We start from the raw sequence: 12,544 nt of genomic DNA on the forward strand, positions 1-12,544 counted from the left end.
TGGGAGGCTGAGGCACGAGAATTGCTTGAACTGGCAAGGCGGAGGTTGCAGTGTGCCGAGATCACACCACTGCACTCCAGCCTAGGTGACAGAGCAAGACTCCATCTCAGAAAAAAGAAAAAAAAAAGAAGATACTGCATGTACTTTAGGGTAACAAATTTGGAACTCAGAGGATTTTTCTATGAAAATGAAAATTACCAAAATTAATCTACAGAGAAGTAAGAAAACAAATACCACAGAAGCAATTGGAAAAATGAAAGATGAAACATGAAAAAGGCCTCAGGGACAGATAGTTTCATTGCCAAATTTTGTCTAACCACAAAAGAGCTAATTCCAGTGTTATTTTAATTATTCTAGACAATTGAAGAATAATGTATATAGCTTCCTCATTTGTTCTTTTTTCACAGATTGAGATAATTTGCATACCATACTATTTACTCATTTAAAGTGTACAATTCAATGGCTTTTAGTATATTCAGAGACTTGTATAACCATTATTACCACAATCAATTTTAGAACATTTCCATCACCCTAGAGACAAATCCCATACCCATTGTCAGTCACTTCCCCGTTTCACTGCAAATCTGTCAGTCCTATGCAACTAGTTTTGCCTCCATGGATTTGCCTGTTCTGGAAACCTCATATAAATGGAATCATAACGATATGTGGTCTTTTGTGACTGGCTTTTACTTAGCATAATGTTTTCAAAGTTCAACTGTGTTGTACCATGTAATAGTACTTCAAGTACTAATAAATGATTATTATTCATTTATTGCTGAATATTCCATCATATGGCTGTACCACATTTTACTCAATTGATGGATATTTTGGTGGTTCTACTTTAAGGCTATTATGAATAATATTGCTATTAAAATTTATTTACAAGTGTTTGTTTGGACATATACTTCTATTTCTCTTGGGTATAAACCTACAAGTGAAATTGCTGTGTCATATGCACACTATGTTTAACTTTTTGAGGAACTACCTAAACTATTTTCCAAAGCAACTGTACCATTTTACATTTCTGTTTGTAGCATCTCAAAAAAAGAAATTATAAACAGCTATTTTAAAGAGATGCAAATTATGCTAAGTGAAAAAAGCCAGACTTTTATTTTATTTTATTTTTATTTTATTTTAGTAGAGATGGGGTTTCACCATGTTGCCCAGGCTGGTCTTGAACTCCTGAGCTCAGGCAATCCACTCACCTCGGCCTCCCAAAGTTCTAGGATTACAGGCGTGAGCCACTGTAAAGGCTGCGTAAGGCATGATTCTATTTATATAACATTATACAAAAGAAAATTAGGGACAGATAACAGATTAGTAGTTGCCAGGGACTGTAGATGAAGAGAGAAGTGTGACTACAAAGGGCTTGGGGTGATGGAAATATTCTGTATCTTAATCATTGTGGTGGTTACACGACTGTATGTATTTGCCAGATTCATAGAACTGAACACCTAAAACAGGTGAATTGTCGTATGTGGAGTATACCTCAAATTGGACCAAAAAACCACATTCCAAATGAAGTATAAGCAAAGAGAATCCAGCTATTTATCAATTTCTTAAAAAATATACTATGACCAAGTAAAGTTTATTTCAGGAATGCAAGGTTGGTTTTAATAACAGGACATCTATCAACATGACTTATTATAGCAACACATTAAAGGAAAATATATAGTAGAAACTGTAACCAAAAATGAATAGCGAATACTCAAAAAGGCAAAACACTAAAATTGCATTTAGAAACTAGACACAGACACCCAATATTATCATCATTATTTGTTGCTATCTTGGAGGTTTTCATAAATAAGCAAAGAAATAATATAAACATTGGGAAAATGATTAAGTGATCTATTTTTGCTGATATGATTGTATATCTGGAAAACCCAAGGGAATAAACCATAGAATTAATGTAGTAAGCTGGCTAGATATAAAAGTACAAAAATCAGCTTTTCTTTTTACTATCTGGAAATAGGAAAATGTTCCATTCACTATGGTGACAAAACTGTAAAATACTTACAAATATATTTATGAGGAAAGTATAGGCATTTACAAATAGATAAACTGTATTCTTAGATGAGAATACTTAATATCCACTTTACAAAATTAAAAATGAATTACAGTTTTTTAAAAATTGATTAAGCTGGGTGTGATGACATGGCGCCTATAGTCACAGGTACTCAGAAGGCTGAAGCAGGAGAATCACTTGAGCCCAGGAGTTCGAGGCTCTAGTGAGCTATGATTGTGCCTATGAATAGCCACTGTACTCTGTTGCCTGGGCAACATAGGGAGACCCTGTCTCTAAAAAACTTTTGATTAAAATTTCTTTAAGTTTATAAAGAAGGATAAGTGTTTGAGACTAGCTTGTTCAGGAACAAAAAAGAAATAGTGAAGGGGACTTCTTTACCAGATTTCAGAACCTATTTTAAACCTCTTGTAATTGAATCAATATAGTGTCTGCATGGGATTGGACAGAACGATGCATGGAACAGAGTAGGGAATTTACAAATAGATGCAAGTGTGCTGAAAATTTAATATATGATAAAGGTGGTATTTCAATTCAGTGGGTTTATTTAATAAATAATACTGGAGTATAACTGTCCATAAGGAAGAAAATAAAATTAGACCATTGCATCATATAAAAATAAAGTGGACTAAAGACTTTAAGACACTTTCAAAGCTGATTTCAAAGGGATTTGAGAGACATTGATCAGAAAGCTAGAAACTGTAAACCAACATTGGCCACATAAAAAACTATGTATAGCAAAAGATACCAGAAGCCATTTGTCAATAGTCATGTGATAGAGTTTAGGAAAAGGAAATTTTGCAAACAGCATTCATTTTAGATTTGGTGTTCATATTCATATTATACAAAGAGATCCTATAATTTGACAATAAAACCCAATTGAAATTTGGGCAAAAGATGTGTAAAGGCAGTTCATAGAAAAAGCAAATGCAAAATAGTTCTTAGTCATTAAAAGATGGTCCCTTTAATTTACTAGGAATCTGGGAATTGCAGATTAAAGAAAAAAAATGAGATCCCGGCTGGGCGCAGTGGCTCACGCCTGTAATCCCAGCACTTTGGGAGGCCAAGGCGGGTGGATCAGGAGGTCAGGAGTTCAAGACCAGCCTGGCCAAGATGGTGAAACCTCGTCTCTACTAAAAATACACAAATTAGCTGGGTGTGGTGGCGGGCGCCTGTAATCCCAGCTACTTGGGAGGCTGAGGCAGAGAATTGCTTGAACCTGGGAGGCGGAGGTTGCAGTGAGCCAAGATCATGCCACTGCACCCCAGCTTGGGTGACAGTGAAACTCCATCTCAAAAAAAAAAAAAAAAAAAAGAGATCCCTTTACACTCATCCAGTTGGGAAAAATTTAAACAACCACCACCTGTTCTTGACAGGAATGTGGGGAAAGGATATTCTGATGTGTGGCCTATGAATCTAACTCATTAAGATCCTTTGGGAAAGCAATCTAGCAGCTTTAGAACTGAAAACGTACATACTTTAAAACTCAGCCTCGTTGTTAAAGATCTATACCAGTTAAATAGATACATGCACAAAAATGTTTATTATAGCATTGTAGTGTCAAAGCTACAAAATGTTTATTAGAGCATTGTTTATAGAGTGAAACCTACAAAAATGTTTATTATGGCATTGTAGTGTGAAAACAAAATGTATATCCATCAAGACAGTAATGATTGATTATTGGTTAATCACACAAAAAACATACAGCCATTAAAAATAACAAATTAGGGCTATACTTCTTAAGGAATTTCATGAGATTTTGATAATAAAATTATTTTAATTATAATAAAATTTAATGGCTAATATTGATAATAAAATTAATTTTGTTAATTATATATAATCCATTTTTAAAAATTTAGATCAGTAAAAAGCAGTTGGTCTATGCGTGTGTTTATGAAAAAGATATGGTTATAGGAGCATGGATGAGAGTATGGAGGGACTTGCACTGTTTTTAACAGAGTAAGCTGGGCTTGGAGAGTAGCAGCAAACCAAGAGTGCCTTTAGAGGCCACTGCTTTAGATCCTTTCCACCGATGTATTGTTAAATTGGAAAGAAAGAGAAGCGGCCTGGCACAGTGGCCCACGCCTGTAATCCTAGCACTTTGAGAGGCTGAGGCAGAAGGATCATTTGAGTTTAGGAGTTCGAGACCAGCCTGGGCAACATCGGGAGACCTCAACTCTACTAAAAAAAGAGAAAAAATATTAGCCAGGCATGGTGGTGAGCACCTGTGATTCCAGCTACTTGGGAGGCTGAGGTGGGAGGATTGCTTGAGCCTAGGAGATTGATGCTGCATTGAGCTATGATTGTGCCATTGCCCTCCAGCCTGGGCAAGAAAGCAAGGTCGTCTCAGAAAAACAAAAACAACAACCAAAAAAAGGAACCATGTCACAGAGTGATATATACAGTTTAGTTTTATTTTGGATCTGTGTGTGTGTGCTTTCTGTATGAGCAAGGAGAAAGGTACAGGGGAATGAACATCAGTTAGCACTATTTGTCTTGAGGGTATGAGAGAATTTGTCTTTTACATTCCTGTATTGTTTCTTAACAAGTACATTTTGCTTTTGTAATCTCAAAAAGAAATCCAAGAAATAATTTTTAGACCTAAATATTATAAACTCATCTTTAAAGAACACGACGACTTTATTTAGAAAGGCTGTAAATGTCTGAAACTGGTATTATGCTGCCTATTTTTTTGTACTGCTTTTAAGCCATAGCATAGTTTTTGTTTCTTTGTTTTTTGAGACGGAGTCTCCCTCTGTCGTCCAGGCTGGAGTGCAGTGGTGCGATCTCGGCTCACTGCAGGCTCTGCCGTCTGGGTTTTCCGCCATTCTTCTGCCTCAGCCTCCCGAGTAGCTGGGACTACAGGCATGCACCATCACGCCTGGCTAATTTTTTGTATTTTTAGTAGAGACGGAGTTTCATCGTGTTAGCCAGGATGGTCTCAATCTCCTGACCTCATGATCGGCCCGCCTTGGCCTCCCAAAGTGCTGGGAATACAGGCGTCAGCCACTGCACCCGGCCAAGCCATACCGTAGTTTTAAAATTGTTGGCTGGGCAGAGTGGCTCACACCTGTAAACCCAGCACTCTGGGAGGCCAAGGCTGGAGGATCACTTAATTAAGCCCAGGAGTTCAAGACTAGCCTGGGCCACATAGTGAGACCCAGGCTACAAAAAATTAAAAAGTTTAACCAGGTGCAGTGATGCACACCTGTGGGCCCAGCTACTCGGGAGCTGAGGCGGGAGGATCGCTTGAGCCCCAGAGGTCAAGGATCCAGTGAGCTGTGTTTACGCCACTGCACTTCAGCCTGGGAGACAGAGCAAGACCCTGTCTCAAAAACAATTAAGTGTACCTCAGTGTATTCATGTGATAACTTTTGCCTAGTTAAAATGGACAGACATAATTCAAATCCTGAACTGTTGAACCCTACTATTGTTTGATTTTCAGCTGATTGCTTTCAGCAACTAATTGTAATAATACTACTTGCATAACTAAAAAGAGATGATTCTATTGTTATTGGTGTTTTTTATTTGTATAGGTCCTAATCAAACAGGAAATTCAAAGGAAGAGTGGTTATGCCATTCAGGCTGATGAAGAGCAGTTGCGAGTTCAGCTGGATACGATTCAGGGTGAACTAAATGCACCTACTCAGTTCAAGGTAACCACTTCTAAGACCATAATGCTAAAATTTGTTTCAGGTGGATCTGCAGACAAAAAGTTATGTAATCTTCAAGCAGGAATTTTGTATACTTGTGTTTGTTATCTCCAATTAGAACTTCCTTTCTAAAGTAAACTCAGTCATGGTTCTTTTGGTTAGTATTAGTGTTTCGACTATAATGTACAGAGAGAGAAATAGAAATTTTTAATAGATGGTTTTGAAACCATCCTTTCAAAAGAAAACATTCTCTTTTACAAGTCTTCGTTGGCAGTTGTAATTTGACTCAGTCTTAACTTTTAGGGCCGACTAAATGAATTGATGTCTCAAATCAGGATGCAGAATCATTTTGGAGCAGTCAGATCTGAAGAAAGGTATTACATAGATGCAGATCTGTTACGAGAAATCAAGCAGGTAAGTGTTGCATGAGGCTGCATTATTTAAAGTGTGAGCTCACCACTTCACACCTATTAGGATGGCTGTTACCCTAATAAGAAAAGTGTTGGTGAGAATATGGAGAAATTGGAACTTTCTTGCACTGTTGGGGGAATGTAAAATGGTTCAGCCTCTATGGAAAACAGTGTAGTGTTTACTCAAAAAATTAGAGATTGAATTACGATATGATCTAGCAGGTCTACTTCTGGATATATACCCAAGTACGTTGGAAGCAGGGACTTAAAACAGATATTTGTACACCCATGTTCATAGCATCTTTATTCACAATAGCCAAAATGTGGAGATAACCCAAGAATCAATCAAGGAATAGAGAAAATATAGTGTATATACACACAATGGAATATTATTCAGCCTTGAAAAAAATAAGGACATTCTGATACATGCTACAATGCAATTTGACCTTGAAGAAGTTGCTTCATGAAATAAGCCACTCATAAAAGGGAAATATTTATGATTTCACTTATGAAAAGTACCTAGTAGTCCAATTAACGGAGAGTAGAAAGGTGGTTGCCAGGGTGTGAGGGGAGGAGGGGATGGGAGGAACTTAATTGGTACAGAATTTCAACTTGAGAAGATGAAAAGTTCTGAACAAAATGAATAGTGTTGATTATTGCACAACAGCATAAATGTACTTAATGCTACTGAACTGTATACTTAAAAATAGTTACAGGCAAAAGTTTATGGTATGCCTGTTTTGCCACAGTTTTTAAAAAGTGAATTATCCCTCTCCTCGCCAAAAAGATGAATTTAGAGGTAGTAGAGACACTATAAAGTTTCCTAGACCTTGCTCCTTAAAGTGTAGGCAGTAGCTGCACCTGAAGGTCATTAGAAATGCAAAATTTCAGTCCTCACTCCAGACGTACTCAATCTGCATTTTATCAGGATCATAGAATGATTTGTATGCACTTTAAAGTTTGAGAAGCAACTGCTCTAGATTAATACTTTCCCTGCCTATATGTCGCATGTAAGTTATAAACATGTTGTTATTGATCTATCCCCTAAGCCCTCAGGAGATCTGGATGGAGGTAGGTTGAGGTGGCCAGAACCTCCAACCACTTTTCTAGGGTTTTCACGTTGTGTGAAAAAGTTGGAAACACTGCTTTGGCTTATTTTCATTAGTATAAATGCAGATTGGTTTAATGAAAATGAACAGTTGTATCTAAAGAAATATATGAAGATGATGAACTTTGTGCAACATACTAGGTAGCTAATGACCGTTGGCATGGCCCTGAGGATTTTAGATAAAGGTTATAAATGTCATCAACAAATCCAATTTTATTATGTGCTTTAGAATGGATATGGCTGGTTTTATGCAACCAAAAACTAGTTTGGCTTCTAGCTTCTTGGATATTACACACACAACCAATTATATTCCATTGTTTTAAGTATTTGCAATAAATTAACAGATTCCAGTATATTGTAATAAATAGTTGTATTAAATAAGAGTTGATATATGCAATAAAACTGGGAATAATTTAAACACCTGTCTTTTTTAAAATGATGAGGAGTGTATTGTTTTGGGATTGAATCATAGTTCGCCATCTACTTTATGACCTTGGGCAGGTTATTTACCTATAGTTTCTTTAACTGCGGAGATGATAATGGTACCCCAAATAGGGCTCAAAAGGATTTTAAATGAGTTAAGCAGTGAATACCAGTACTAGTAAAACAGCACCTTAACCCATAAGGAGGAGTCTTAAAAAAATGTTAGCATCTGTGGTCATCATCACCATTATCACTGTGTACTTTGTACTTCAAAACATGAATATTCTGTTTTCAGAATGTTATTTTGCTAGTCATCTATATTTTGAATACCTCCTTTGAGTTCTGTTTTATTGTCATGCCTTTATCAAAAGTTGGTAAAAGGAATAGCTATCTAAAAAACATTTTTGTTGGAAGATACTGTTCATTATATATTTGTTTGATTTTATTGTTCTTTAGAGTTTTGTCTTTCACTGTTAGCAAAAGATGTAGTACAAATGTTTAAATATGCATGCCCTCTATATTTAGAGCACTTACTAGGTACTGTGTTGCTAGTAAAATAGTCAAAGTGGAGTCCTTTTTTCTGTGACTAGCTTGCAGTTTTAATAAATTAATACATTAATATGTTGTTTCTTAATTTGTTCTAGCATTTGAAACAACAACAGGAAGGCCTTAGCCATTTGATTAGCATCATTAAAGATGATCTAGAAGATATAAAGCTGGTTGAACATGGATTGAATGAAACCATCCACATCAGAGGTGGTGTCTTTAGTTGACAGTTCACAAACTTGTGTAAAGGTTTGTGAAATGCATCTTCTTACTGCATCAGACCTTCCTTAAGAATGAAACCGACCATGTGGAGGGAAAAAGAAAACAATTCTCTCTTGGCTTGGTTTTTTGAGAAGTTTACTGACAAATTACTGTTCATCAAATCTGAAATACAGTCACCTCACAGCTCTTCAAAGAAAACCTTTGAAAGATTTAAATCTAAAAGCTGTATTTACTTTAAAAGAAGAAGTGCATAATTACCAAAATTATATGTACTATTGTACATTTTTACAACAGCATTTTCTTAAACATAATCTGTTTAATGATTATTGTCCACTGAGCCTGTACTCTGCTTTCCATACCAAGTAAATATGAAATAATAATCTACTTTGCACATAACAGAAGAAACTATAATTACTTGGCTGTTGGAGATTTGTGCTTGAGAGTATCCATGTACACCAGTTTTTATATTTGTGAACTCATCTGTGGGAGGAGCAAAGAAAATCCAAAAGCATTTAATGTTTTCTTTTTGTTCTATAAAGATGTGAAAATGTATTTTTATATTATTTTACTTATTTGGAATTTACAGAGCACACCTAAGCAATTAGGATATAACAAAATTACTTAACCATTTTTGCAACCATTTTGTTTTTTAAGCCTTTTTATTTCTAAAAAGATGAAAACTTATAAATAAATTCTTAATTTGTAATTACTTTTATATAATTCCGTCTGGTGCTTTATTTGGCTTTTGAGGAATGACCATTTTTTGTCCACATAGGTACTAAATTCATAATCACAATTCAGGAATTTTAGTCTTAAGTCTGATTTTTGCCTCCTAGGGATTTTTGTCAGTGCTGATATATTTTGATTAGGGTATGGCAAATAAAACTTACTTCAGATATCATCTAGTATTAAGAATTCCCTAATATGTCGTTAGTATTTGAAATACTAGAAAATCTGAGTTAAACAGATTAAATAGTGTTAAATAGTGGGTCTTTAACCAGTGGATCATTTTAAACAGTATATCTGACTACACTATATATTTGGGCTGCATCATGTTGGCCACTTTTGAGATGCTTTAACTTTGCACTTCTCTGTGATGCTTTGGCTTATATTGACAGGTGTTATAAGAAACAGCCCCATGAATCTTGCTATTGTATTTACTATGGGGATGGTGAAGAGTGTGATGCACTGTATATCTGGAGTCCATCCTCTGATGGCCCAGGAGATCCGCATGTCCATCATTCTTACCCATGTAGCCAAGTATAGGAGTTTTTGTCCCTCTGCACACCCCCTTATAGTAGGAGGAGGAGTTGGTCTAATTGATGAGAATTGTTACTCACTGAGCTATGTAATCTAGCGGATGGATCACTCATCATGCATACCATGCTCGCATCTCTAGCCTTTCATTTTTCATGATCTAATATTGCTGGTTGCTAGTTCAACCAGATAAATATATCACACAGGGCCTAAGGTCAGCCTTTTAAAGACAGGCCCAGTCATCCTGTTAGGTTTCTGTCCCACTGGTGATTGCATATATAAGGCAGGCCTGTGGTCCTTGATCATATAGCTGGTTAGATAACTAGACTCAGTTATCGAAGCAAGTGTTACAGACTGAGTAGTTTGTGTCCTCAGAAAATTCTTATTGAAATCTTAACACTCAATATGGTGATTTTAGGAGGTATGGCTTTTGGGAGGTCATGATGAGGGGGTGGGGCTTTCATTAATGGGATTAGGGCTCTATCTCTCTTGTCCCTTCTGCCACGTGAGATGGTGAGGAAGGGACAAGGAAGAGGGCGCTCACCAGAAACTAAGTCTGCTGGCACCTTGATCTTGGACTTCCCAGCCTCCAGAACTGTGAGAAATAAATGTCTGTTGCTTATAAGTTACCTAGTCTACAGTGGTCTGTTACAGCAACCCAAACAGACTAAGACAAAGAGATGAGTAGACTATCCTTGAAGTTCTAATTCAGATATTAAATTCATGTTAAACACTAACAGTATTGAGCATACTGGCAATTCTGAAATATCTAATCAAAACCTTTTATTGAATTCAATCAGAAGTATACAGTTTTCGGGATTTTTTTCAATTATAAGAGTAGTATAGAAGTGAAAAGTTCTGTGACATATATCTGGACCAACTTTCTGAATTTGCAAAATGAATAACAAATATACAATTCTCATTTTATCCAGTGACTTTGGCCAACAAGTAAAAAATACATCATTCCTTTTGATCTCCTGTGGGATCCCTATAGTTATTTCAAGTAAAGAATAAGAAGGATAAACAATGCATCAAACTACAGAGCAACAAAGAGACTTATAGCAGAAACACTGATTAAAATGATGACCATCCCAAACTGTGGAAGCAGCAGTTTCCCCGAGGATGCAGAAGGATGGCTTTTGGGACCTGGAACAGGAACTGGACCTGGAGTTGTTAACAAGAATACACAGTCACTGACACATCATTTTTTATATCAAGTATCACCCACCTATACAATATATCCTGAATATGTAGACAATGACACTAAAGTTGAAGTAAAAACTTACCTGAAATACTTCCAGCCAAAAGCAATTTTCAAATAAGTAATTCATTACAGATTTCAGGCTATATTTCCATATACAGTTGACCCTTAATATGGGCGTTGGGGTGCCAACCTCCACACAATGAAAACCTACATGTAACCTGATTCCCAAAAAAACAACTACTAATAGCCTACCATTAACTGGAAGCCTTACTGATAATAGAAATAGTTGATTAACATTTTATATATGTATTATATGCTGTATTCTGGTTGGGGCATGGTGGCTCACACCTGTAATTCCAGCATTTTAGGAGGCCAAGGCAGGAGGACCGCTTGAGACCAGGAGTTTGAGCCTGGGCAACATAGCGAGACCCCATCTCTATTTTTAAAAAGAAAAATAATTGATTAGCACATATTTTGTATATGTATTATATACTTTATTTTGGCTGGGCACGGGATTACTGGCTCACGCCTGTAATCCCAGCACTGTGGGAGGCGGAGGTGGGCAGATCATGAGGTCAGGAGATCGAAGACAGTCCTGGCTAACACGGTGAAACCCTGTCTCTACTAAATATACAAAAAATCAGCCGGGCGTGGTGACGGGCGCCTGTAGTCCCAGCCACTCGGGAGGCTGAGGCAGGAGAATGGCGTGAACCTAGGAGGCAGAGCTTGCAGTGAGCCGAGATCGTGCCACTGCACTCCAGCCTGGGCGATAGAGCGAGACTCCAGCTCAAAAAAATAAATAAACTGTATTTTTACAATAAAATAGAGAAAAGAAAATATTAAAATCATAAGGAAAACATTCACAGTACTGTTCTGTATTTACTCATACCCTAAGTTTATTTTACATCATCTGTTTATAAGATGAATTATCTGTCTGAAATGGCTGGCAACTGCAGCTGCAAACCCGAATCTACGTATGAAGCAATTCAACTTTTTCTTGTAATGTCATGACTTCTCTCTGCTTGTGAGACTTGCGGCATCACTAGTGGCACTTCCTTTGACTCCTATGGTGTTATTCAAGGTTTTTGGTATTGCACCAAACATGACAAAAAATACACGAGAACTGTGAGAGATCACTTTTTACTGTGATGTGCAATTTACTGGAGATGAACTCCTCGGAGATGTTTAGCAACACATAGTGTTTTAAGAGGATACTCGAAACACTTGAACTCACTGCAATAGCAACAGGAGGTGGCCATGAAATGATTACAATGATAAAGTATGTATTATAGTTAATTTTATGCAGTTAAGTTTTAATACCACATCTTTACATTTACGTTTCTTTTGACTTCGAATGGTGCCACATATGGTCTGTGTGCACAAATTTGGATAAATACTAACGTTTTACAATAGACTTGTGTATGTTTTATGGTAGTAAATGATAAAAATAGACTAGCATCTACATATATTTTATGCATTCATGACATTCTTTTATATATATAATTTCTAGGCCATGCAGTTTGTCTGCAAGTTTCTTCAAATTGATGCAAATCTCCAAAAAAATTTCCAATACATTTATTGAAAAAAAATCCATGTATAATTGGACCCATGTAGTTCAAACCTGTGTTGTTCAAGGGTCGACTACATATCATCAAGCTCTACTACGCTAGGTTTTATGTAGGATTTCACATGCTTTTA

At 36.5% G+C, this 12,544-nt stretch overlaps 2 protein-coding genes across 19 annotated transcripts in view; one reads left to right on the forward strand and one right to left on the reverse strand.

The window, feature by feature from the left end:
* NUP54 (nucleoporin 54) overlaps positions 1-11,705 on the forward strand; it is a 36,364-nt gene extending 24,659 nt beyond the window's left edge. For 5 of the 7 annotated variants that reach the window (XM_055297275.2, XM_063610361.1, XM_055297276.2 and 2 more), the window contains 3 exons: positions 5,560-5,679; positions 5,980-6,090; positions 8,262-9,100. In XM_055297275.2, coding sequence (XP_055153250.2) covers positions 5,560-5,679; positions 5,980-6,090; positions 8,262-8,390 — 360 coding nt within the window. In that variant the 3' untranslated portion in view covers positions 8,391-9,100. Of the gene's footprint in view, positions 1-5,559; positions 5,680-5,979; positions 6,091-8,261; positions 9,101-10,574 lie in introns of those variants that run through there. The other 2 variants (XM_063610362.1, XM_063610360.1) reach the window with 1 other exon arrangement.
* ART3 (ADP-ribosyltransferase 3 (inactive)) overlaps positions 10,411-12,544 on the reverse strand; it is a 134,810-nt gene continuing 132,676 nt past the window's right edge. For 11 of the 12 annotated variants that reach the window (XM_063610374.1, XM_055297281.2, XM_055297282.2 and 8 more), the window contains one exon: positions 10,411-10,806. In XM_063610374.1, the coding sequence (XP_063466444.1) occupies positions 10,679-10,806 (128 nt within the window). In that variant the 3' untranslated portion in view covers positions 10,411-10,678. Of the gene's footprint in view, positions 10,816-12,544 lie in introns of all 12 variants that reach the window. The other variant, XM_055297283.1, reaches the window with a different exon arrangement.

This window comes from Symphalangus syndactylus, chromosome 10, assembly GCF_028878055.3.
Source record: "Symphalangus syndactylus isolate Jambi chromosome 10, NHGRI_mSymSyn1-v2.1_pri, whole genome shotgun sequence".
Classification (NCBI taxonomy): Eukaryota; Metazoa; Chordata; class Mammalia; order Primates; family Hylobatidae; genus Symphalangus; species Symphalangus syndactylus.